At 37.8% G+C, this 27,259-nt stretch overlaps 1 protein-coding gene across 1 annotated transcript in view; it reads right to left on the minus strand.

Annotated features, from left to right (window-relative positions):
* Window positions 1-27,259, minus strand: part of Arfgef1 (ADP ribosylation factor guanine nucleotide exchange factor 1) — a 95,987-nt gene that overhangs the window by 9,512 nt on the left and 59,216 nt on the right. The window contains exons 20-33 of the mRNA XM_021167539.2: window positions 25,121-25,249; window positions 24,241-24,399; window positions 23,879-24,029; window positions 16,167-16,257; window positions 13,542-13,582; window positions 13,280-13,449; window positions 12,338-12,489; window positions 12,029-12,201; window positions 10,335-10,495; window positions 9,366-9,496; window positions 6,614-6,743; window positions 5,939-6,074; window positions 5,718-5,856; window positions 4,092-4,164 (exon numbers count right to left, since the gene is read on the minus strand). Coding sequence (XP_021023198.1) covers window positions 4,092-4,164; window positions 5,718-5,856; window positions 5,939-6,074; window positions 6,614-6,743; window positions 9,366-9,496; window positions 10,335-10,495; window positions 12,029-12,201; window positions 12,338-12,489; window positions 13,280-13,449; window positions 13,542-13,582; window positions 16,167-16,257; window positions 23,879-24,029; window positions 24,241-24,399; window positions 25,121-25,249 — 1,836 coding nt within the window. The remainder of the gene's footprint in view (window positions 1-4,091; window positions 4,165-5,717; window positions 5,857-5,938; window positions 6,075-6,613; window positions 6,744-9,365; window positions 9,497-10,334; window positions 10,496-12,028; window positions 12,202-12,337; window positions 12,490-13,279; window positions 13,450-13,541; window positions 13,583-16,166; window positions 16,258-23,878; window positions 24,030-24,240; window positions 24,400-25,120; window positions 25,250-27,259) is intronic.

Raw genomic sequence — 27,259 nt, forward strand, 5'->3', positions numbered from 1 at the left:
TGATCCTATCACAGAAGAAGCAGAGAGTTCCAGGATAGCCAAGGCTCCACAGAGATAGCCTGTCTCAAAAAACCAAACCAAACCAAACCAAACCAAACCAAACCAAACCAAACCAAACCAAACCAAACCAAACCAAACCCCCCTTTCTGAGCCTTTGTGGTCTCAGGCTTGATACCCTTCATGTGCTATGGATGAGAATGTGATGTTGCAATGAATGAGAAAGCAGCACTATTCGTAAGTATTCTCCAGGTCTGACACAACTCACATGTGTTAAAATGGAGGGAGAGGTCATGTAGCTGACATGACTTTCCTTTGTGGGAGGAGTTAGGAAAGTATCTTCTGTTATACAAGACATCAAGGACCAGAAAGGTCAGTATGAGGTGACTAAACAGGAGTTTGCTGTCATGAAGGGAAGCTGGACACAAGTCGAACAGACTTACATGGTAGTCTGACTTGAGCTGTAATAGCAGTAGGAGGGAAAACCTTAATGAGCTTTTGAAATAGGGGTTTTATGTATATTTATATTTTTTGAAAGGATTAAGTATGAAAACATTTTCTTCAAGATTTATTTTTGTGTGTGTGCGTGTGTATATGTGTGTGTGTATGTGTGTGTTCATTAGTGCAGATGCCAACAGAGACCACAAAGGGAGCTGGAGCTACAGAAATTGTGAGCCACCATGTGAGTGCCGAGAAATAAACTCTGCAGGGCCTCTGCAACCTCAGTTTTCGCTCTTAAACACTGAGAATCTCTCTAGTCCTATGGTAATACTCTTAAACACTGAGAATCTCTCTAGTCCTATGGTAATACTCTTAAACACTGAGAATCTCTCTAGTCCTATGGTAATACTCTTAAACAAACACTGAGAATCTCTCTAGTCCTATGGTAATACTCTTAAACAAACACTGAGAATCTCTCTAGTCCTATGGTAATACTCTTAAACGATCAAGCATTCTATGGTATTGAGCCATATTATTGTTGTTACGGGTCTTAGTGATCTAGGTAAGTTTTTTTAAACACACAGAAGCTTGAAGTAAAAAAAAAATTCTAGATCAGCAGAGTATTTATCTGACTAAGATGACTTAAAAAACATTTCAAAGTAAAAGCTACACATTAGGAAACACTTAGGCAACCCTTAAACTAGGCTGTAACACTGAAGGCTGAAAGGCTACTTTAGAAATTTCTGAATGACTAGGTAGAATTTTCTCAATTTTTCTGATTAAGCAACGTAAAAAAAAAGAGGCTGTGTTATTTTGTCATCTCTGCCCTTTGGAGGATAGTTCTGAATCAGGACGCAATCATCGAGCTTCACGTCCCCTTTAGAAATGGACGACACTGTAGCAGAGCCAGTGAGCCCTGTAAGAGATTCCTCATGCACCCGTGGGGACACTGCCTAGATATGCTAAACCATATTTACACTTAAAAATCTTTCAATATATAATAGTAATATTACTTGTAAATGTAAAGGAAACAAATGGCCTAGTAATTACAACTGTATTGGACTTGAAGTAGCAAGGTAGTATAAAAACCTGGTACATTTTAAGGCCTGCATTCTTCCTTATACATATAAATACTTATATTAAACCTATTTTAAAAATATGTTCCTTAAGTGTATAGCAAGAAATACTTTGGCTAGGAATGACAGTGTGAAATTCCTACAACATTGGCAAGGTCTAAGTAGTCAGAGGAAAGACAAAGATGGATTTAGAAGAGAGATGGTAGGGGAGAGAAATGGTAGCAGCAACAGCAGCAGCTGCAAGAACAGAGAGTGAACCAGTGCTGCGGGGCCAAGACATGAGTGGGACTCAGTCTTCCATACCCAAGCCTGAGGTGAAGTGTATTATCTGACTTGTCGATACTACAAGTTTTACTTTACACAGAGGGTGAATGACATGTACAACAGAATGGAACTAGATAACTCAGATCCAATATTTCCTTGGGCAAAAAGCAAAGCCATAGTGCAGATTCTACCCTGAGCAGTGGGGGAGTAATCACAGGAGAGTACCCTCATTCCTGGCATAGACAGGATATCCCACAAGTGGTAGGGTATCTAATAGAATCCAGTAGATCAGTTATGGGACAATTATGAGCCTCTGTGGCAGGTACTATAGTTCTCAAAAGAATACCATGTTGGTATGTAATCTATGTTTTAACTGTAAACAATTACTTGAAAAATTTAAGGGCTGTGGGAAACAAACAGGTCAGTAGGCACTATCTTGCTACTATGGTCTCCTAGGATGAAATTTCAAGGGCTAGGGACTGGAGAGAGGGGCTGGAGATCCAAAGTGCAGAACCTGGGCTAGATTCCTAGGGTCCACATTGTGGCTCACAACTATCTGTAACTCAATTTCTAAGGGAGCTGACAACATTTTGCGTGTTCCTGTACAATTGTGGAGCACAAAAACTTGCATAGGCAAATACATATAACACATTCACATAAACAGACAGACAAATCTTTGTAAAAATTTCAAGGGCTAGAAAAACAATGTGAATAGTTATCTTTTTCATGTTCATTATGGTAAAATGGGAAAAACAGAATCAGAATAAAGCCTACATATTAGATAAAAATAGTCTCAATAAGAATTATCTGGTTAACCTTCTGGTATCATCAAAGAAATAAAACATGAGACTCTTATAATGGCTAAAGGACATATTTGTAATTGTTTTTTCAAATAATTCTGAGAACCACATGGGCAGAGGAAGGGAGTGAGGAGAGAGTGGAAGCAGGTGACAAAGCAAAACAGCAAATAACCACAAGCTGTGCCCTGGAGCAACAGGGAGTTAGGCTGGCTAAGTTTGGGAATTCTTCTTGTAAGGACATGGCTAAGTACCCATGTCCTAGATATTTACATAAAAGACTAGTAATAATTCAATTAATGCTGGTCAAGTGTTTTTTTTTATACAACTGTGTAAAGAAACCAATATATGGGGTTGAAGAAATTCCTGTTGGGGTTGGGCTGGTGATGCTATGCATTGAACCACTAGATACTGCATCCCATAATCTGGTTGCCTCAAAACGAGTGAATTCCCAAGGTACACTTGTTTTTGTGGTGTGTTAACCCTGCCCCCCAAGTTATCCCTGATTGGCTAGCAAACATGCCTACATCCTGGGCTAAGTAGAAGAAAAGTAGGCGGAGCTGCAGTATATGTGTGTGTGTGTGTGTGTGTGTGTGTGTGTGTGTGTGTGTTTGGGGGGAGGCAGTCTCAGGAAGGAACCAGGAAAGAGAGTAAGGGAGGAAGAAGGAGGAAGTTGCCTTGGGGTAATGTGGATTGTGAGCATGTGGCCACGAGGGCTGGCCTGATGAAGCAGGAGCAGCGCTAATGGAAGACATTCAAGCGTTTATGGGGATCTTGGCAGGGGAAGCAGACGAGACAGCTTAGAAGGCTGAGAGCTGCCCATCTGTGGTGCTTTAAGGCTTCTTATAAATCTAAAGGTCTCTGTGTCTTTTATTTAGGAACCTCTGATAGATATTTAAAGACAACAAGGGGGTGTAGCAAACCCCCAGAGTAATAATAACCACTATAATAGCCTTAACTATTTTCTACACAATGAAATTATATCAAAGTAAAAAGTTAAAAAAAAATTTAATACTATCTAAAATAGTGTGAAAATCTCTATATAATCTGGTACCTACATTTATAATCCTTAAAATCATTTTTCTCTGTGTCCTATATAAAACAGAAAATTTAAGTACCCTCTTCATGGTATATACACAATATAAAATTGTTACAAGTTAAATTTACCACCAGGAACTTTAATCTGAGAATTTCAAATGAGAAACTTACACCATCTTTTAAAGAGAGTTGGTATCCCTGGCAGTTGAAATGTTTGTATCCAAACATTCTTATGTGTCTTGTGTATAAGGGTATAAGGTACCACTGTGGAAGCAAAGTGTAGCTAGCCTACATTAGATACTGAGTGCTCACAGTTTGCAGCCTGCACAGCTTCAAGAAGCCAACTTCGGTCACTTCTAAACTAAGTAAGCTTAGGTGTTTTGTCATAGCAACGGGACAGACTCGGACCCTGACGAAGAGTTAGGCCGATAGTTAAATCACTTCCACAGACAGCGTCAAGGATGATTTACTTACTTACCAACGGCTTTTCACTCATAGCTGATGGAGATGGGGGTGCGGCCTCGCCAGAGGTAGGACGCCAAGTCAGAAGCCTTTAACATACCAAAGCAAAAACCAGTCATGGGGGCCATAGGAAGGACTTATGCTACATGCAATATATTTTAAATGGGAACTAAAAAGTGAAAAACATTACACTTTATTTTAAAAGTCTGACTACTATCAGCAATTTTCTGAAATCCATTCAGTAAAAAATTTAAAAGATGTACTTTCGGAAAAAGTTCAGCAGCACTCAATTATAAGTTATAAGGGTAAGTAGTTTTACGGTAAATTATACTTTCTGAAGTGTACAAATTTTACACTTACTTCTTCTAAATAGTAATCTTAAATATCATCCAAAAACAAGATTGTTTTTAAAGTCTACCACTTTTCAAAAATTTTCACAGAATTAAAAATTAAAAAATAAAAAATCAAAATTCATTAACTCTTTAGAATCTGTTTTTTAAATATTTAGAAAAAAATAAGTCAACAAGGTACCAAAGAGAAATTAATTTGCCACCGCTGAACTGGGTGCTTGCAGCAGAAATATGATCTAGCATCAAATTCTCCTTTCTGAAAAGCATAAGCTCTGGGTAGACAGATGCCAACAGACATCTCCACTTAATAAAGACGAGTAGGAAATAGAGCCTTTCTACCAAGAAAAGCTTATTAGATGACACTTAAGGTTATAATGAGCATATAACTCAACAATCTAAAGCACATGCAGGTCTAATTAAAAATAACATGTAGCCACTGGATTTTTATAGAGAGTTCATGGGGTGGGTGTGGGTGTGGCTGTGGAACTAGTAGGTAAGAATTCATACTGTCTTTGACAGAGTCACAGACACAAGCACTGACAGACATGTTTCAGCTGTCAGCTGCTTACCTTGCTCCAAGATAAATGTATTGTGTGAAAATGTATTGAGTAATTGGAAGCTTGTCAAAGAAATCACTGTGCATCTTTCAGTATAGACCACTTTTCTAGTGTATTTCTTGTATTTTACTTCCTATTTTCAATGTTAATATTTGTAAGAGTATTCTAAGAACATACACCAGATTTAAATTATATTTCAAAACAGGATGATATAAAGTTAAAAACGTAGACTAGTTGATAGTTTTCATGTGATTTTATATCAGTACTGGGCACAGTTAATGTTTCTACAGTCTACCTACAGACTTAAAGCCATATATATATCAGACTGAGCACCAGGGATGTACTGGGTGTGACTCCAGTCTATCCTGTGAATAAGCCGTGTTAATGTGTTTTAGTTTCTTCACCGATTAAAATCTATTTATAACTCATTCCTAACAGAAAGATGACAATTTGGGAGTCCAGTGTAGTATTGATAAGCAATTTTCTTTAGACTAGTAAGTCTTCTGTAACTGAAATACATGTTAAGGATGCTTTCTTTCTCTGACTGACAACTCTCACTTGGTGTGGTACGTTCAAATATAATCTTATAAAATCAGTGGGGTCAACGTGTTATGACTCAAATTTTGAATAATTATACTGTTTTGGCTCACAAATCACTTACTTCATGTAGCTGTTACAGTACTCACTGCTCACTTTCAAACCCCATTAGTATACAAGTATAAATGTAGGTCTTACGCATGAGGAATTGTGGTTTTGAAGATATCCAGGGTGCAGTTACATGTTTTATCCCAGATTTCAAGAGTAAACTTTTCACCATTCAGAATAACCACGTTTTCTAAGCAGTTTGTACCAGATCGTGCTAACTGCTCATTGTCTAGAAAAGAAAAGAACAATTCATTTAAATATCCCAGTATCACAAGTCATACTTGGTGTTAACATAACTGGTACACACCTACCTTGTTGTACACACCAGTAAAGCTGGGCAAAAATATCATCCAAAAGTACATCGCTGAGAACTTCTAAATACTGGGTGAATACATCACATATTGCATAAAGGGCATGGTTACAAGTTGTTGTCATCCATTCAGCTTTCTGGGGGTGGGGGGGGGAAGGAGGTCATGAAATGAAGGTCATGCTGTCCACCAACCATTAGACTCTGTCTCAACTCTCCTCCCTCAAATTACATTAAACATAATTATAAAAGTCTCCACTTAATATTGATCTATAGGACAGGGAGGAAAAATGAGGCTCTCTAGCCACAGAGCCTGAACTATAAGTGTTTTATAGTAAAAATACGTCATAATAAATAAAACTAATTTTACTTTGAANTTCTTTTATTAGAATTCCGAATCTAATATTAATGAAAGTTTCTGGTATTTCTTAGCTGTGACTATAACAAAATATGGAAGAGAAGCTGACAGTTTAACAAAAGCAATGAATATAAGAATTAAACCACTAATTCAGTCATATTTCCAAATAGTGTTCTTGCTAATGAAAGAAAATACTATTTGTCACGTATTGAAGAACTTCTAGGAATTCTTTCATGTCCAATGTGCTTCACTTCAAACGTTACCATGTACTGAATGAAAACCTGAGACTGTTCTAACTTTATGCTAAAGGCATTCTCTTACCTCTGTCTGCTGTTCTGGCAATTTCATGTTGTCAAAGATTCTGAAAACAATTCTGAATAAGTCCTGCCACCAATGTTTTTCATAAGTGTGGCCATATGTTTTCATTATTTCAAACATTACTGTTAAGCCCCTAAAATAACAGAACACAATTAGGAAAGCTGTAATGTAAAGAAGCAAAACTTCCTAAGAAAGGGTTAAAGTTTACAAATGTACGAAAAAATCAAAGTTAATACTTGCTAAAGTTAACACTGGATATTAATGCATATTGAATATGATGTAATTCAAGCTGTAAAATTACAGGTTCCTTTAGGACACAAGGTTCAGAAAATAAAAACTGCAAAAGCTCTGACCTGAAAATCATTTATTTTTCCTTTCCCACTCCTACTAGTCTAGCTATTAGAACTGTAAATGGAGCTGCAGAGATGGCTCACGGGTTAAGAGCACTGACTACTCTTCTGAAGGTCCTGAGTTCAAATCCCAGCAACCACATCGTGGCTCACAACCACGATGTGGTTGTAATGAGATCTGACGGCCTCTTCTGGTGCATCAGAAGACAGCTACAGTGTACTTAGATATAATAATAAATAAATCTTTAAAAAACAACACCTGTAAATGGAATCTGTGGTGGTTTGACTAGGAATGGCCCCAGAGGCTCATCTATTGAATACCTTGTCATTATCGTGTAGCACTACGTGACAGGGATTAGGAGGTGTAGCCTTGCTGCGGGTAGTTCTATTACTGGGATGGGCTTTGGGGTTTCATATGCTCAAGTAAGGCTCAGTGTTTCTCTCTCTTTCTGCTGTCTGTACTCTCTTGGCTCTTTCTCCAGCACCATGTCTGCCTGCCTGGCACCATGCTTCCTACCATGGGGTAATGGACTACCCTCTGAAACTGTGAGTTAGGCCCAGTTCAATGCTTTCCTTTGTAAGAGTCGCCATGGCTATGGTGTCTCTTCACAGCAATAGCACAGTGACTAAGACAGAAATGCAGACTGAAGTATGCCATCATTCGAGTGAATATTAATTCTACAGAACTATGGGAAAGGGTGAAAGGGCTCACAGCATTCTAAGAACAAGAACAACAACAACCACCACCACCACCCCTTGGAAAAATCTGTATCAAAGGGTTACAGGGACTTTCAGCTACCAGTATGGATACTGCTCCCATAATATCTCCACAGAAAAGATCTATTAACCAACCCACTGAGGCCTAATCTCCATGATCTGCATGTCTCTTGGTTCCTGCTATATTCTAGGCAATGCTAACAACTTAGGCAAGCAGTCAGTATGTGATGAACAAATAAAACACCTAGAGATCATACTGCCAAGCTTTTAAGCACTAAAACGGAAATTGCCTTTCTGATTTATTATTTTTCTTGAAGTAATACTTTTATTAAATGGTCAGTTAAAACAAAAATGTCTCTAAAATGTTCCAAAGGACTGTCCAGAGCCTAGGTCACATGCTGTGACATTGCCCAGGCCTAGCACATGTCTGAGATGTAGAAGATTCTCAAAACATGTGTTATGTGGATAGGTAAAATAAGCCTGGTCCGTTCAGTCCCTATCAGGTGCACATCAGCCTGTAACACCTAAGGTTATGTTATAAGCAAGGGCAGAGACTGACACAAAGTGACTCTTCCTTTCTGATGTGAAAACTGTACCCATCAAAATTAAACTGGGAATTACAGTTGGGGGATGGTTCACTGTTAGAGCTTTATTTGTTATAGCAGAAATTCTGATGAAAAAGGCTGCGATCCAATGTAGGCTCAGACAGTAGCTGTTTCTCAAAAAGCTCAGTTCTGTCTATAGCGTATCAGACATTTCACTCTGTACTTTCACAGGGTAAGCTGCTTATAGAGGTCCTCTTAGCAACCTGTTAAAATTCAAGACTAATTATTTAAAAATCCCTTAACCATGTGGGGCTTACCCTCCTAGCATAAGCACACGGGAGGGAGGGAGGGGCAGAAAGGACGGGGTGCAAAGCTCATTTATTTTTAAAAAATCAAAGCTCATTTAATTTTTAAAAAATGTTTCTACTGTTTTCCAGGAAAAAATTTTATCATTAACTGCAGTTTCTGAGAAAAAGTTAAAAAAATGTTTATAGTATTAAACATAAAAGTTAAAAATAGACTAAAATTTCATTTTGCACTAACATCTAGTAATCATTTTTTTAAAGTAATAATATAAATGTGCCTTTTTTTTTTTTTCCTTTTTTGTTTTTAGAGACAGGATTTCTCTGTGTAACCCTGGTAGTCCTCACTCTGTAGATCAGGCTGACTTCCAACTCAGAGAGATCTGCCTGCCTCTCCCTCCCAAGTGCTGGTATTAAAGGCTGCAGCTGCCACAGCCACTGGTGCTGCTGCCGCTGCTGCCACAACCACCGCTACTGCCACAACCACCGCCACCACCACCTCCACTACCACCAGGCTACCAAACTTGTGTGCTCTCTTGAACTTGCTCTTCCCCCACCCTCCACTGTATTTGGAATCTGAAATAATTCATTCATTTCAGTTGATGATTAAAACTTGAATTGATCAGTTTAGTCATAACATGTTTACTGTTCAATAGGCATTAAAATTGGCTGTGCAAATAGAGTGTAATATCCGGGGTAGACTAAGTTGTACTAATTCTTAATATATTTGGTAAAAAAATTTTCTGGTCTCTAACTGTAAACTTGTTTGTATCCAAAAGAAAAGTTCATTAAAATGACAGTAAATCCTCCAAAGCTTAAATGTTCAAATACGGATTGTTACCTGGTTCTTACATCTAATTTGCATCTATTGATGATACAAGACAACTCAAAGAGGATTGGGAACCACCCTCTCACCCACACCCTGTCTTCAGGTGCCACGCTCATGTCATCACTTGTGTACTCCTTGAAAGCCTTTGAAGGAAAAGGAGGTATCAGTAAGGCAAAGCTAAATGCTCACATGGTCAATTTAATATTTCTCAGGAAAAATACTAAGTGCTTTACCAGTCACAGTGAGAAATAATACATAGTAATTTACAAAAAGCTAAAGACTTATACACTGTCTGTAAAGAGCCTTAAACTAATTTTTTTTAAAACAAAGTTAGCTTTTCAAGGCTAGAGATGGCTCAGCAGTTAAGAGTATATCCTACTCTTGCAACGGAGCTGGGTTTGGTTCCTAGCACTCCTGTAAGGTGGTCTATAATAGGAGTGCAGATGCTTCTGGCCTCAGCAAAGACCTGCCTACACATTTGTGCACATACTCCTTCTCAGCACATACACATCACAGACTCAGATATTCAAATTAAAATTGGCAGCCAGATTGTCAACCCAGCATTTTATTTCAGTGCTTAAGAACACATTCCCTCACAGCTTAGTGCTGCAGAGCACAGGCAGACAGGCAACAAGGCAAGATGCTTAGAAACAGGGCCAGACTTCAAACCCTCTCTCCTTTACTTGCTTTGCTATTATGGGCACATTTTAAAACTTCTCTGTACCTGTTTCCGTATCTAAATAAAGCTGTAACACTACTTGCCCCATTTAGTGTTATGAAAATTAAACTAATAAATACACAGAGAACACCTGACAGCTACAGTAAAATGGCAAGTACAGTCACTGGCTATGTTAACTCAGAATCAAGTTCAGACTGATTTTTAGGCTCAAAATACATGCTTCCTCTACTCTAACTTCCCAAACAAATATAGATTTAAGATTGTACTCAATATTTAAATTTTGTTTACTAAATGATGTATACCTGCGGTCTATCAGACACATATTTTGCACAATGGCGAATAAGTCGGATTGCTTCCATACTTGTGTCTGGGAAAGCTGCATTACATGCGAATTCAGACAAACACTTCACTGCATCCTGGAAAGAATCAATGGTGGCCGGAAAGTGCTTTTCAAATACAAGAGCTAAAACAGAGAAAAAGAAATAGAAATAACGGCATATTTCAATTATTTTAATTGTACGCAAAATACGTTAACTTCAAATGTACATACTTCTTACAGGTTGTCAGGGCTTTGACATCTAACAAAAAATGGGTCCAAGCCTGTCTTTTTCAGCTAGCTTGTCCTAAGTAGTAAGGCAAGTGGAAATGTGTAGGGGTGGTTCTGATGCTAACGTTCTGTTCTCCAGGGGTTCTAATTGCTTGGGTCCCGCAGGAGACAGATGTGAGGAGAGGAGAGAGATCGCGCCATGCTTTGGAGAGAGAAAAGCAAAGCAGCCATGTGAGATCTTGGGCCAAGTGGTCACAGGCCAATTTTACAGGCAGGCAACTGGAACGTTGAGCTGAGACTAAATGTAACTAAGCAACTAAAGTCAAGGGCAGGTTGAGAGGTGTGGAGCTAAGCTTGGTAAGAGCAAGCTTCTCCAGGCAGGAGATAAGTAGAGCCCAGCAATTGTGCCGATAAAGCAAGCTGAAATTGAGCAATGTGTGTCTGTGTTTTTTATCCATGGATTCAAGGGAATCTGGGTGGGGGCTGGTAGCACAGTTTGTTCCTGGAGCAAAAGATACCTGTAACAGAAATGTGTCTATTTCATTTGCACTATAAACATACAACACAATAAAGTAATAGGTGCATTTTAGCTTTTGTTGAATAGATATGCAAAATTAACTATCCCCTGGATACCTGTTTTTAACAATGCATACAAGGACAGTTGTATTACAGTACATGTCATCTAGTAATCCTCAATATATGTTAAAAACACCACCACCCCCACCCCCACCCCCACCCCCACCATCACCATTCCTACTGTGAACAAAATTCCTGAAAACCTGTGCCTGGCTGCGAACACAAAACTCTTGGAGGGAGTTTCTGTGTCTGCAGAGACTGATGGGAAGGCTGGAATTTCAGTACTGAAGACAAATTAAAGTTTTATAGGCTTACTACTACGTATCTTGTGCTAGTTCTAATTTCTGGAACAACCATTCTTTGACCTACTCTATATCTGAACTAATATTTTATGATAATAAACAAAAATCTCTTAGAAGAGATTAACTTAGCAGAACACTAGCTTCTACCATTCATGACGAAGAATGTCATCAATAGCACCTTGGAACTCCCATCTCAATGTATCTACCTCTCTGATGTACCCACCACTATATTGTAAAGTTTGTTTGATTTATGACTTTCTTTGCTCTGTAAAATTATAAAAACCCTGTGAAACTGCTTCCATTCTGGAACATAGAATTTGGAGTAATCATATCTGTACCCCTGGACCACAGTCACACAAAATGGCTCCAGAATAAGCTATCTCTTATTTCCTTTGGTTTTTGTGCTGAAACTACTATTACAACAATTACTGTGATTTTTTTCACTCTAGTTTTAAAAACAACATTTGTAAATCTAAAAACCATACTACAGTCATAATCTTACTGCACCTCATTTACCAACTAAATACATCCAGCTTTTCTATTTGCACTTGAACAGTTAAAGAATACTTACTGACAATGTGCCCTGTTGTCTGAAATGCAAGTTCTACTATGCTTTCATCTTGGTCTGATGCAGCTAGATGGAATACTGAGAAAATGTTCTTCCATCCTGAGCGAATATTTGCAGCCTGAGAATTAACCATTTGTGCTATACACCGTACAACCATATCTCGAATTGTTGGAGACCTAAAATAGCAATATAATTGCTTAAAATATATCACATAAAACTCAACCCATTTCTTTCTCTTTTTTCTATTTTTTCCCTTGGCATAGAACATAATAAATTAATACTGATATTATTCAACTCAAAAACTGTTATTACCTGTTTCGTTTCATTATATGTTCAAAAGGTCGTAAGAAATCCTTTTGGAATCTGAAGTTTGCTAGCTCTCCTTTCTCTAAAAACTTCATTGATAGCTGCCTCAGAGAGTCTACTGCAAATATGGCTACATCTTCATTAGGATTGCAACCAACCTGGAAGGGCAACAAGACCAAGATGCTAATGTTACAGGTAAAACTATAATTTTCATTTCTGACTTAAGAAAGAAGTACAAAATAAGCAGCATTGAGGCAAATTCTAGGCTCTTCACAAGGCACAAGTATGAGAAAAACACAGCTCAGTAACTTAGAGTCTGTGAAAAGTTTCAGCAATCATTTCTAAAAAGAATTCAACTCAAAGAGTTTCTGCATTTCCTTAAGAAAAAATAGGTCATTGTATAATTGTATTTTCTGTGGTGTATTTGTACATGTGTGTGGGTGTACAAGAATGGGAATGGGTGGGTAGGGAAGTGGGGAGGGGGGTATGGGGGACTTTTGGAATAGCATTGGAAATGTAATTGAGGAAAATACGTAATAAAAAATATTAAAAATTAAAAAAAAAAAAAAGAAGGTAGAGCAGAATGGTCACAGGGTCCCTCTGAAGTACAGTTTTTAACTATAGGTAGTCAGGAGCTGCTAGACGTGGACACAGGGAACTGGTAACAACCATCTCTCTGTAAACAACCATCTCTCCTGCCCTTCCTTTTGAGACAGGATCTTGCTACACACATGCAGCCCAAGCTAGCCTTGAACTCATAGATGTTCTGCCTCAACTTCCCCAACTGCTGGTAATAAGTTTGTAGCATGATTCCTGAAAGGTTTTCTAAATTTATTTTAAAAATTGTAACAAACAATTGCTTAGAAGGAAAGCAATCAATCATATTATGATTAGGAAAATTAAAACAAATATTGCAAATGCAAACAAATACTATGATTATTCAAATACCTTATTAAAATGATCTCCAATAACTTCCCAAATCCGAGACCACTGCAGCCTTATTCTTCCCATGTTATAGTATGATATTTCTACTATTTTTTGTAGACTAAACATTCTTGGGTGTGTAGTAGAAAGCAATTCATCCATAGACACAGCACATAGCCAACGGACAAAATCAACTATAAAATAAATACATTTGCATTTTAATCTTAACTTTAAAGCATTTTAGACAAAAGGACATCTTAGGAGTCAAATAAATATTCATGCTCACCAATAGCATTTCCATCTAGCCTTGTGGATCCGGTGAATATTCTGGGGAAAAATAACATATAATTAAAAACCTTATGAAGTCTTATTTCTGTTATGCCAACTCAAAAGTCATGGCCTGGAGTGTTAACATTTCTTAGGTGTATTAATTGTAAAAGCAATGAGTTGGTTTACCAGGAAAGGCTTTTCAAGTATTACTGATAATTTTATGTTAATCAAGTTCCTGATAAGGAATGGCTTAAGACCTTTTGTACCTGTCTTTTGAGTAAAATGAAGTAATTTAAAAACTTGGCAAAAACAATCATGGGGGGAAAAAAAAATCAAGAAAACTGCATTCCTTCTAGCCCAATGGTTAGACTGAATCCAAAACATGAAATACTGAGAAAGTAAAATCAAGAAAACTGCATTCCTNAAACATGAAATACTGAGAAAGTAAAATCAAGAAAACTGCATTCCTTCTAGCCCAATGGTTAGACTGAATCCAAAACATGAAATACTGAGAAAGTACAAAGCTCTCATCTCACCCAAAGTAAAAACTGCTAGACCATGCAAATATGATCAGCTGATTTCTCTCAAACTAGAGGCATTCTGATAGAAGGCAAAGTTTAGTGTTACATATCTTGTGGGCCTGTCCCTATAAAGGATCCCAGTTGCTAGTCAACTGGCCCTTTAAGAGTTCTTAGGTGTTAGAACTGCTTGAGTCTATGACCTTCGGTGTTGTCTGCCTCTTGGATTTCTGAGAACAGGAAAGGTTATAAAAAGGCTAGCTGAGGCTATGACAGGGAATTGGGGGCTAGCAGAGAGAGAAGAGAAGGCAGTTGGTACAGAAGATATTGTTAGGACACAGTTGAGCCAGGAGAAGCTGAGCTGAGCAGATAGGCTATAACAGTTGTTACAGTTTGGAGCTGCTGGTATTGGGAAAACTGGAGAAGGGCCTGTGACTGTTGGGGAACTGAGGGAGGAATGGTTAGGAGAAATGTTTGAAGGGGCTGGCTGGAAACCGGGAGGAGGGTTGACAGGTAGTCAAAAAAAGTCGTTAGCAAAAAACACTATAGTAAAAAATTAAAGTAATATAAGAGAACAACAGAAAAGACATTAAAGAAATAAGGATTTAATTGAAAAGAAAAGAAAAAAAAAGCCAATGGTACACTATAGAGTAGTAAAATGGAGACCCTGCAGTCACAGGGAATGGTGCCACAGTCTGTGATGGCAGCAAAGAGTGAAGAGCAAAGGTAAGGGAGAAGGAGAACTACCACAGCAACCTGAGGTTGTGGAGAACCATTCGGGATTACGGTAGGAAGACACACAAGCTGGGTAAGGGCATTCAAATTCTTACTGGCTTGGTAGCCTCTAAGGGGTTACTCTCTTTCTAGCCATGTTCCACTAACACTAACCCATGTATAGAGCACAGCAGCCTATGGAGGCATTTATAGTCATGCCTTAACTTCTTCAATATTCTTCTAATTCTTGTAGTATCTAAATAGATTCTCATAATAACCACAAAGATGACTTTCTAGAAGACATCTGAATGGAAGATAGCCTGGGAGCAAAAATGGCAGTGTGGTGATTTGAATATGTTTGGCCCAGGGAGTGGCACTATTAGGAGGTGTGGTCTTCTTGGAGGAAGTGTGTCACTGTGGGGGTGGGTAATGAGACCCTCCTCCTAACCAAGTGGAAGCCAGTCTTCTCCTGACTGCCTTCTGATCAAGATGCCAGAACTCTCAGGTCCTTTTCCAGCACCATGTCTGCCTGGACACTGCTACGCTTCCTGCCATGATAATGGACTGACTGAACCTGTAAGCCAGCCCCAATTAACTGTTGTCCCTTGGTCATGTGTTTCTTCACAGCAATGAAACTTAAACTAAGATAGGAAGCTACTACCCAGCTGTGTAAGTGTACAGAGGAAGAAAGGCTCTGGACAGATCCTAAATTTCTCTATCAATAAAGAATAAAGCAGAACACTGTGATCATCAATACAAAACTAGCTAGCAGTGAGAAAGAGCTCAGGTATGCATCTCCCCTAGTCCCCAGTTTTATCTGAAGTAAAGTAAACAATGAATTAGCCTGAGTATCTAGACCATCAAGTAAAGACAGGTACATTTCTAAAGTCTTCAAATATAAGTAGTTTAAAAAATGTTGAAGGCCAGTATTGTAAAAAGTAGTTTCAGTTTTGAGAATATTTACCTAGAAATGTATAGAATATGACAATATTGAAGAGCTTTCCAAAGAAGTAAATGAAAATTTCTAGCCAAACCTATTTGCTTTATCCGTAATGCTATTTTAATGTACCAGGAAAGATAAACTTACTTTCCAAGGGTTTAAAAAAGATAATTCTCTATAAAGAATGATTTGTGTTTTTTTCATCAAGAATTGTATTTTCTTAATATTTCCAGTACTAATTGTAACACATTTTTATATAATTAAGATCCTCCCTGTATTTTACATTTGTGAAACTAAAATTAAAGGTACTTTATCACCTTATCATCTAAATCATAGAATGTCACAAAAGTCTTACATTACTTCAAAAGGTTATTTTGGCAAATTTTTTTTTTTTTTTTTTTTTTTAATTTTTAAACAAGGAGCAAAACAGTGTTGCAACAGTGAATAGGGGAGAAAGTGAATACCTTACCTATCCACAGCAACTACCACACTTTGAGAGCTGGTTTCTCCAATAGACTCCTGAATACTGGCTATCTGCTTCCAGTCCACATTTCCTCCAACTGCCACACATAAGAGAAAGCACACCCCATTTTAATTAGAAAACAATGCAATGAAAAGTTCTAGAATACATTTCTAAAGTCAGTTATTTTCCTTCTAAGAAATGATGTACTGGGAGACACCAAAGGCAGGTGTAAATCAAGGCCACAAGTGCTCAGTGTGATAAACTACGTAATAAGCAAGGCATGGTTTATTATTATAAGACCCATTTGCAAGGATCACACAAAGTAAGAGTACTATGACTTTAGATCACAAAATTAGTGGTCCTGGACAAAGTTTCCCTTAATCTTTGTGAAATGAACAAGTTCTATTGCTATCTTCTGCTTGGCTGGTCACATAAGAATTACTGACTGTCATTTAATCTCTAACCTCTTGTTTACAAGGGTTTACTGAATATTCTTTGTATAGTGTAACATTCTCTTATTTATAAGAATTTTTCCTGTTGCTTCCAAAACTGTTCCATGTTAGACAGTGAAACAATACTAGTTTTTAAACTATACTTCAGGATTATCTTCGATATATGTTGGTTAGTTTTATGTCAGCTCAACACAGCTAGAGTCATTTTTTAATTGAGAAAATGCCCAGACCAGCATAGGAAAATGCTTGGCTTGCTTATGCTGCATTTTCTTGATGGACGGTTGATGTGGGAGGACTCAGCTCCCTGTGGGTGGGGCTGCCTCTGGGTTGGTGGTCCTTGGGTACTAAAAGAACACAGCTGAATAAACTATGGATCAAGCCAGTAACCAGGCATCCTCCACGTCATCTGTATCATCTTGTTTGGGCCTCCAGGTTCCTTGAAAATGTTCCCCAAGTTGTTTTTGGTCATGGTACTTTATAATAGCAATAGAAACTATAACTAAGGAAGAAATTGTCACAAAAGTAGAGTATTACTTTAACAGACTTGGTCATGTTGTTTGGGGGAGGATTGTGCAAACTGGTGTTCAAAGCTTCACCGAACTGTTGTAGAAACTAAGAATAATGATGAAAATAGTATAAATGATGTGGGCCTGGCTTGTGAAGGTTTACAGGTTAGTTGAGGGGCCACTTCAGACTCTGCTGGGCTGTTTGTGTGATACTTTGTATTAAGGATCTGAGTTGTCTGGAGCTGAAGAGGGGAACAATTGATACCAGACAGCTAAGCTGAGAAGTCAATGATGATTAGGAAGACACCAGCATCATCAATAAACAATCTTCTAGGAAGTATTTCAACACAGTCAGCATACAGAGCTACTGTGTTCCAGAGGAAACTAAAGCTGTATGCTATGCTGGCAGCTGAATTCTCCCACATGGTACCAGTCATAAGGCACGAAGGAATCATGAAGAGCAGCTGAGACTTGGCACTGAGAGAGCAGTGAGGCCACTGATGATAGTTCAGCCTCAGCTGACACAGAAGCCCCATGCTTGGAGGTGTCATAGTGAGAGGGTGTGGCTATGTGGCAGAGTTAGAGAAAACAGCCCAAGAGTGCTCTATGCAGATCTTCTGCAGCAGAGACTTAGCATTTTTGGAGATGCCAGTATCATGAAATGGCTGCTAAGGACAGCAGCAGCTGTGGAGTGTAGACAGCCTGAGTCTATGACAAGTTGCATGTGCTGTGAACCACACACTGTCCAAGCCCTTTGGAACCCAGAAGATTTGAGTGAAGCCCACACATTGGATACTGAGTTACTCATACAGTCAGGGTTTGGTTTTACTTGACTTGGTTGTGACAGTGCCCTGGTTTTTCCTTCTTGGAATACAAAAGGTATGTAGCTTATTTTTCATTTTACATTGGGGTCTTTAGATCGGGTTTTCACTTTATCTATGTATTTCCATTCCTTCCATAGTTTAGGCTCTTAGAGTCTCAGTCCTAGATTGCTTAAAGTTCCCAGAATTATTTCTCTCTACAATCTTTTCTTCACTCACAAGACCAACACTTCTACACTGAGGCCTTCCTTTTATTTACTATGTTGGGGTAGAAATTCTTCCCCCTGCCATTTAAGTACTCCTCTTTAACATTTTAATCAGTGTATGTCTTTATTCATGTAGGCTCAATCATAGTATCCAACGTGCGTGTCCAATGACTCTGTTGTTCTCATTTATCTGACTCAGCAAAGTATTACTCACACTACAACTATTCACACAGTCTAATACTGCCTTCTCACCCGGACTGAAAATTCTCTGAAAGTTAAGAATCAAGTCATAAACAACTTTCATATGTTCCTACCCCAATCAATATTAAACCCAAAGTAGGTACCTAACGAATACTTGTTAATCCTACTGATCAAATATTAAATTCTCTTCTGAATGAAAAGACAGCAGACAACATTTAAGCCAGTGAGTTCAAATTCTATTGTAGGAACTAAGCAGTATACAAAAGACAGGACTACACTCAGTTAATTTACCAGCAGAGAAAGATACACAGTAAGTTTCAATACAATGTAAAGGTTACTTAATAGCTGAAATAGACTATATATGTTTGTTAACAAGACTAATGCTGATAAATAAGAGAATAGCTCATGGTAACTCTTTAGATATGATGAAATATTAACTGATGCTACACTTGGAAGGCTAAATATATGGAAAAGGAAGATGATGGAAAAGCATCAGAAAGATAGTTAAAGTAATGGGAGGAAGCATGTGAGCTTACGTCACACTTCAACCTACTCTGTGTGGTCATAATAAAAAACTGAGCAGAAAGCATAGGAATGGGAAAAAGAGCAGGAGATGGAGTTCTAATGACACCAGGGATTATGAGGTGACCAGCAGTGACATCTGACACCCACTCCTCACCAGGGTTGGTTATTAGGCTCACAGCACACCCTCCCAGTAGCCATGTGCTCAGGTCAGAAGGATGACTTTTCCCCCATAGAGAAAGACAGCCTTTTGATTAAAAACATATGAATATCTGCTTCCCACTAAAACCTCCAAACAAACTCTAAAGAAACAAGAAATGGAGTCTAAGGGTGTTAAGATTGTGACACCTTTTTGTTTTGCTGCTGGGATCAAACCTAGGGCCTTACAAATGCAGGCAAGCACTCCACCAAGTGAGTTTCATTTTTAGAATGACTGTCACATTTAATGAACTACTGTTTTTTTCTTTTTCTTGAGAAGACTCCCACTGTGCAGCACTCTGTGGTTTCCCAAGTGCTACGATTACAAGGATGTTCCAGCCACCCAGCAATGCAGTCATTTAGGACACAGAATCACTTGCCATTTTAAAGACTGTCATGCTCCACAGTTTCCCCAGGAAGTAACTGGGTAGCATACTGAAATAGGAAGAGGTAGGAGAGATAAGCTGACAGTCTCTTTAACACTAGAAATCAAGGACGAAGGCATTAAGTAAATGCTAGAGTAGGTGGTGGGGAGCAGTTCCAAAGAGCATCTAACATATATACAAGTAGGAACTGAAGGAAGAACACAGTATCAGAGGATGGAGTACCAGTCATCACATAACTTGAGTTGTGCATCAATCGACATACACATTCTAGAGAGGTTTTAAACTTTTTATACTTAATGTGATTTATAATCATTTATAAAAATAATTAAAGAGGGGCTGGAGAGATGGCTTGGTGGTTTGTGAACATGGGCTCTTTTTCCAGAGAACCTGGGTTCAATTCCCAGCACCCACATGGAAGCTCACAGCTGCCTGTAACTCTAGTTCTAAGAGATCTGACACCCTCACATATATTCACATGTAGGTAAAATACCAATGCTTAGGGCCGGGCAGTGGTGGCGCATGCCTTTAATCCCAGCCCTTGGGAGGCAGAAACAGGAGGATCTCTGATTTCGAGGCCAGCCTGGTCTACAGAGTGAGTTCCAGGACAGCCAGGGCTACACAGAGAAACCCTGTCTCGAAAAACAAAACAAGACGAAAACAAAACCAAAAACTAAAAACCAAGCAAACAAAAAACAAAAACAAAAAAACCAAACCAAACCAATGCTTGTGAAATACAAATAAATAAATATTTAAAATAATTAAAGCAAACAAAGAATGTATAAAGGAACTCAAGCTATTTAACAAGCGTGTACGCCTCTCACAGAGTTATGTGGTAGCACAGTAGCAGCAGACAATTTCCATTTGATCAAATTACTTATACTTAGGCTAAGAAAAATAAATGCTGAATGTATTCTTACAAGACTTGTGTGGCAAAGCCACTGAATTTTCAAATAATGTGCACGGGAGGCCTACTCAAATTTCAAAATTATATATTTTCAGACAGCTTCACTATGTAGCCCAGGCTGACTTTGGACCTGTCATCCTTCTGCTTCCATCTCCCAAATGCTGAGATTATGACATGCACATATATGTGCATGGCCAGCTAAACAGTTTCATGTCTGGGGTGGACTGTTTGTTGTTTTTGCAGTGCTGGAGATAAGACCCACCTGAGATCATGAGCCTGGGCAGGCAGCAAGCAAGGCTGAGTCATCTTGCTATCCTGCCCTTGGGCTTGATGTTTTTAATGAATTTAAAGTTTCTGTTTTTAAAACATAAAAGCTACAAACATGTTCTTTCATGTACAGTTTGCCCTCTACAGGTTAGTTTCATATCTATAAAAGACTTTCTTTGGAGGGTTTAAAGAGAAGAAAGAAAAAGGGAAAATGATGCAATTATATTTTAATTAAAAAAAATAAAAGGCGGTGTTAGAGCATGCTTTTAATCCTACAATTTGGGAGGCAGAGGCAAGTGAATCTCTGAGTTTGAGGCCAACCAAAACAGCCAGGTACAGAAAAACCCTGTCTAGAAAAATAAACCTAGTAAATAAATTAAAATAAAATAAAAATGAGGGAGCTGAAGAGAGGCTTAGCACTTAACACTGGCTGCTCTTCCAGAGAACCTGGGTTCAGTTCCAAACATCCACATGACAGCTTACTACTGTCTGTAACTTCAGTTACAGGGGATCTGATACCCTCGTACAGATCTATCTAGATAGATAGACAGATATATACAGGCAAAACAACAATGCTCATAAAATAAAACATAAATCAATCATAAAAAATAAAAATGAGAAATATATTTGGGAGAAAAATTGTCCCTGTACTATACTTATAAAATGTTTATTTCTACTTATGTGTAACTATTTGCATAGTTTGCTTTCTATTTGATATTATAAGCCATCTAGAGATGGTTTAAAGTGCACTGCAGAGTATGTGTTGGCTGTCGGGATATACTATACTCTTTATGTACGGAATGAAATCTCAGGGACATCAAGGCTTGACTGTCAGAACACAGTCTAGGAATGGAGTGGTGAGACTCCTGAGTGCTTGGGAGAAGGTGTGAAGAAAACAAGAGTCTCGTAACCTCAGTTTATTCAAAACATGAAATTGTTCTTGGAATGCATTTTCGTGCTCCTCCCAGGGGTATGGATTAATCACTATTGCTTTCTGTTGTCATTCAGTTAAGTGTTTTAAATTATCCCTTTTATGACAAACCCATGTTTTTGCCACACGTGGCTTGTCCTTGTGATTGTATATAGCTTGAACTCATGTGAACCTTCCTCATCCGACCTACCTTAATTGCTTGGTATAAAATGTCTGGTGCTCTGAATAAAGTTGGCTATTGCATGAGAGTTTAGTCCACCTTGTTTATCAATTCCATTCTCCCAGGTATCAGGACCTCTAGAACAGTGACTCATGTCTATGTTCAATGCTGTCAATATGGTTTCATAGAATGTTTGGTGAACAGATGCTAGTTAATATGGAAAAATAGTAGTTTAAAGTGTCTCAGCTATGCATGTATACACCCCTTTCTGGGTTAAATACTAAATAAAGCATTCTGCTCAGCAAAGGACCTGCTATCTATGTAAGCACTGAGGCAAAGGCGAGCACTTGTTACATAGGCTGGGTAAAAACCAGTAAGGCAGCTCAAAGGGAGGCCTCTGTTCAAAAAAGCCTGAGTCAGTAGTAGTTTTCTCATAAGCAGAGTTAGAAGTAATCCCTTGACAAACAGAAATGAATGGAGGATAGAGGAAATTTAAAAAACAAAACCAAAACTATGACAAAGGACAAAGTTCACACAAAAAGCAGACATAATGGCTCACCCTTGTTATCTTGGAAGGTGAAGGCAAGAGAATCATACACCTTGACAACATAGTGAAATAGAGAATATATCAATACAGATTAAGATAAAGTTATTAATTAAAGGATAAGAGGAGTTACTGGTTTCTACAGTTGCCTAGCAACAAGTTGTTTTTGTTTGTTTTTTTTTTTTTTGGTGGTCTGATGTATCTTCATGTAAATTATTTTTATGAAGGGAAATGTTAGGTCACTTTTTATTACTGAAATCTAAGTAGCACTACAATACAATGCATAAACATGTATTCACTTTAAAATGTACTAAGTGTTAGCAAGCATCACTGTTTCTCTAAACTAAAATGTATAGCTGCAGGTTTTTATTGGTGTTTAATCTCTGCTGTAATGGAACCCTGCAGTTCTACTTGCCGCAGCTGACTTTGGCAACTAACCCTCTCATTTCCTATATTCTCTCTGATGTTTCAGTTATTCAGTCACTGACGCACATTCACCTGTCTGTGAACAGCTTTTGCCGTATCTTTTGCCATCTTATGCAGTAATTGTTGCTCTACTGTTTAGAAGTAGACTTCTAGGTTTCCCGTGCCACTCCTGAGGCAGTTCTAAACTCTACTGCTGGACCAGCAAACCTAATGCACTTGAACTCAACAGCAAGGATTCATGTAGCCTCCAACAAGGCTGAAGCAGGCTAAGGAGAACTTGCCAGTAAGGAGATTACTTAGGGTGGAGCCTGCCTCCCTGTTCAGCCTACACGTGGTCACCTGCAGCTGGGCTCCAAGGATGATTTGGGGGGAATGGGCTTCCCCTCTCCTTTATAAAGCTTGTCCGCCATTAAAAATTTGAGCCTTGATCAGAATCCTGTCTTGGTTCCATCTCTCTCTCTCCGCCTAGTTTCCCTCTTCTTTTTCAGCTCCAGGCTGCCTCCCAGGCTTGAACCCGGACATGAGAGCCGCAGGCCGGCCCCAACAGATTCATGCTTCACATTATGCAATGGTATCACTGAGACATTCTGCCAGATTGCACTGTTAGATTATTTTAGTTAACTACCACCAGGAACTAATTTTACTCAATCCAAATTGAAATCAACATATGGTCCTAGTCCTTTTTCTTCTCCTCTTAACCATTTTTAGAATTAATTTTTTATTAGGTATTTTCCTCATTTACATTTCCAATGCTATCCAAAAAGTCCCCAATACACTCCCCCCCACTCCCCTACCCACCCACTCCCACTTTTTGGCCCTGGCATTCCCCTGTACTGGGGCATATAAAGTTTGCAAGTCCAATGGGCCTCTCTTTCCAGTGANGGCCGACTAGGCCATCTTTTGATACATCATTTCTTAACTATACCAGTCTACATGTTACTTGTCCAGTCTTGGAAGCAAGTGAACTGAACTTCCTTCTAACTTTACATAGTTAGAAGGAAGAAACTGAGTAGCATTTAATACTGTAAACCAGACCAAGTGAAAAAAGACTAATTTCCTATTATCTTGTTTTTCTCTATAACATGTTAGACAAAGGGCAATTTCTCTAATTATATTTCATTGTCATAATAAAAATAACACAGCGTGATTAAAAAAAGTTTTGACACTTTTAAAAAGGAACTTAAAACCTCTCACCTAGCCCTAGACCAACAAATTCATCTGGAGCCTGATCTTTTGTCCCAGTGAGAGATCCTTCTCTGCCTCTCACAGTCCCAGAAATGTACCGAGGCTTCACTCCAGTTCCTATAAGTTGTGCCAGCTCTAACTGACTGATGCACTTCAGGATCTACAGCACAGAAAGAAAAAAAAAAAGTGAGGTTTTAAAAGTATGTATCTTAAAATATATGCAGTTAGAATGTAAAAACATTACATTATAAATCATTATGCAAGCTGTTTATTTAAAATAAATTACTTCCCACAATTAAAGCTTATTACAGTAGAACATTTAGCATCAATTAATTTTAAAAATTGAGTTGCAAAGTTAAAAGTGTTTCTACCTCATGCCACGAATTTCCTAAATAATTTCCATCAGTGTGAGCCACTGTGATGAGTGTTTTTATTGTGTCGATATTCTTCTGTTTCATTTCAGTAATACCAGAACTCACTGTAAGTAAGGTAAATCTGGCTAGTGCTTGGACATATGCATCTCTTTCCAGCTGAGGGGGGAGGGGAAAGAGAGAATTGTATTTACATGGTTGAAAACACAGCACACTGGCCTCTAATTTAGTAAACCAACTGTCTATGTCTATGCGCTTAGTAAATCTTAGCAAACATGTCACTGATTACACACAAAACTAAAAATTATTATAATCTTCAAGTAAGGCAGAAAGGTCATAAACGTCTTAATCCTAGACACAATCTGAACTGACAATTCAAAATGAGATTTTCAGTAGTCAATAAATGAATTTATACAGTGAAAATAAGTTTACTGAAAATTCTGTTTCAATTATATTAGCAAAACCCTAATTTATAAATTTGTTCATTATTTCCTCTATAGCTAGGCTGTATTTTGTAATACGCTAAGTCATAACATTCTCAATGAAATATAAAATGGGTTAAGAAATATAAGAGTCTAGCTAAAGGTCATCCGTAAGCTTCATAAACTCTCTAAAAGGACTGTCTTCATGGAGAGTATGTTAGGTACTTGGTTCTTTTAAAGATAACTAGTTCTGATGTTTAAGAGGCATCTAAAATAAATACTTACAATGTTTAGCAACATCATACAGAATTGCTCTATCACAGTCTCTTAAAAATTATTTAAACTTATCACAAATTTGAAGCTGGTTTTTAAGAAAGTCAGAGGAAAATGATATGAGTTGAACTATATTGACGGTGTATATTTTCAAAACTGGCCATTAAGGTAAAACTCTTTGTTACCTGAATGCTGAAAATGCATGCAATTCTGATAGCACATCTTATCCCTTCTAGGCAAAGAGAGGCCACTTCAGTATCATCACAGTCTTGTAGACCCACACTGAATGCAGCCAGAAAAGGTGTCCAAGCCAACTAGAAGAATTAAAAATTTAAAATAACATGTGCATCAAGTGATAATTGAACATCTTGGCATAGTAAGTGAGAAAGTTTTCTTAAAGAAAAAAGAAAATTATGTTTCTGGGCTTAAATAAATGGAAACAATAATAAACTCAGTAATGATCTTAGGGTATCTTAATAACAGTATCTATAAACTATCCACAAAAAAAGAAAACACAGAAATAGTCAACATTCATGTATTAAGTCTTATCATGGTTTAAAATTAATTTCTCTTTACAAGCACTGACTTTTACAATAATCCAGATTCCTTAGTTTCAATATAATCCCTGAATTATTTTCCTACTTACAATAAGTTACCCTACATTTTTCATAGCCTGATTTCCAAATATCACTCAGCCTGTCTATTTACTTACATTAATAAAGCAGTAATTGATTCCTAGTTGGACCGTATTTTAAAATGTTCAATAAACTATTCATTACACATTTGGAAGAGAGTACTTATTTTATGCTCAGCAGACCCTGGTCCATATCTGTGATTCAAGCACTTCAGAGGTAGAGTCAAGACAGTGAGCTCAAGGCCAATCTGAGGTACTTGTGATGCAGTCTCAAAGAGTAAAGGACTTGGTAAGGTAGTTAAACCGTAGAGCACTTGCTTATCATGGACAAAAAACAACAGAAATCTACATAACTCAAGTGCCTGATATTAAATTATGTTGCTTTTAGTAGTTCACTGAGCAGCAGAGCAATATGTACATAAAGTTATAAAGATAAAAAATGTTATTTTACCAGTGCATTATAGAAATGATGAGTTTTTTTAATAGGGTAATGAAACTTATAGCAATTCTAAGGAAAACAATTCCTTTAAGCTTTTCTCCTATGGTTCAGAAAGTTTAAAGTAAGAGCTTAAAATCCATACACAGCACACAAGCTACAGTACCTAGGTTCTTCCTAGGCCTCACTCTGCATCTATAACACTTGAAGATGCTGCTTCAGTCATGATGTGCAAGCAACAAGCATAGTATTTATTGATTACAAAATATCCCATGAAAACAATAAATTACACATTCTGTGACAGAGAAAATACTTCAAGTTGAAAACCTGTGTTATAGCTTAAGAAGAAAATATACATAGTTCTTAAGTCCATGGGAAAAATATTTCTCTTCATTAGGATTACGATTAATCTAAGACAATGATTTCTTTATCAAATTATCCCCAAATAATATTAAGCAGATAGTGAAACTATTGTCTCCATATAATTGTATAAATCTTTCTGAAATAAAATTTAGCAATATATAAAAGTGTTCTCATGAATATATTATATTATATTCCTCAATATTGTAAGTCACACACTAAAAAATTAGAAATTATGTAGTCCTTTCTCCCAACCAATACTTATTTATTGAGCAATTACAAACCAGGAACTGTACTAGGTATTAGGTGTTGCAGGATATTTGATCACACTGTGAATCCCGAGACTGTGCTATTTACTAAAAAAAAGTAGTTTCTAGCTGTGGCGTGGCTCAGCTTAACACATACCTTTAACCCTTCTGGCTGGAATACAGACATGCCTTTAGTACACACTTTTAATCCCAAACAACAAAGGTAAAGTTAGTTTGTAGAAGAAAGCACTCATGTTTGAAAGGGATTGAGTTGCAGAAAAAGTGATGAGTCAGAGAAAGATTTGACAGCGTAGGATCTGCTCAACTCTCACAAGAACAGAGAAAAAAGGGTAATTTAAGAGAGCAGAGAAAGAAAAAGATAAGGAGGCAGTTTTACTGGGACAGTTGTACAGAGACAGGTTGCAGAAAGAGAACAAGCTACAGACAGGTAAAGACAGAACAAGCCAGAGAATGAGAAGGAACCAGAAGATTAGAAAACTGGTTGCCAAAGTTAGTAAGAGGCCTAGCAGAACAATTTCAGGAGAAGCTGAGAGAAGCCAGGTTGAATCAGGTTAGCTTAAATAGGAGTTTTGAGCCAGACCAGTCAGTCAGAGTTCAGAAAGAGCTAGAAAGGGTAAGCTTATTC

The sequence above is a fragment of the Mus caroli genome, chromosome 1 (assembly GCF_900094665.2).
Source record: "Mus caroli chromosome 1, CAROLI_EIJ_v1.1, whole genome shotgun sequence".
Taxonomy (NCBI): Eukaryota; Metazoa; Chordata; class Mammalia; order Rodentia; family Muridae; genus Mus; species Mus caroli.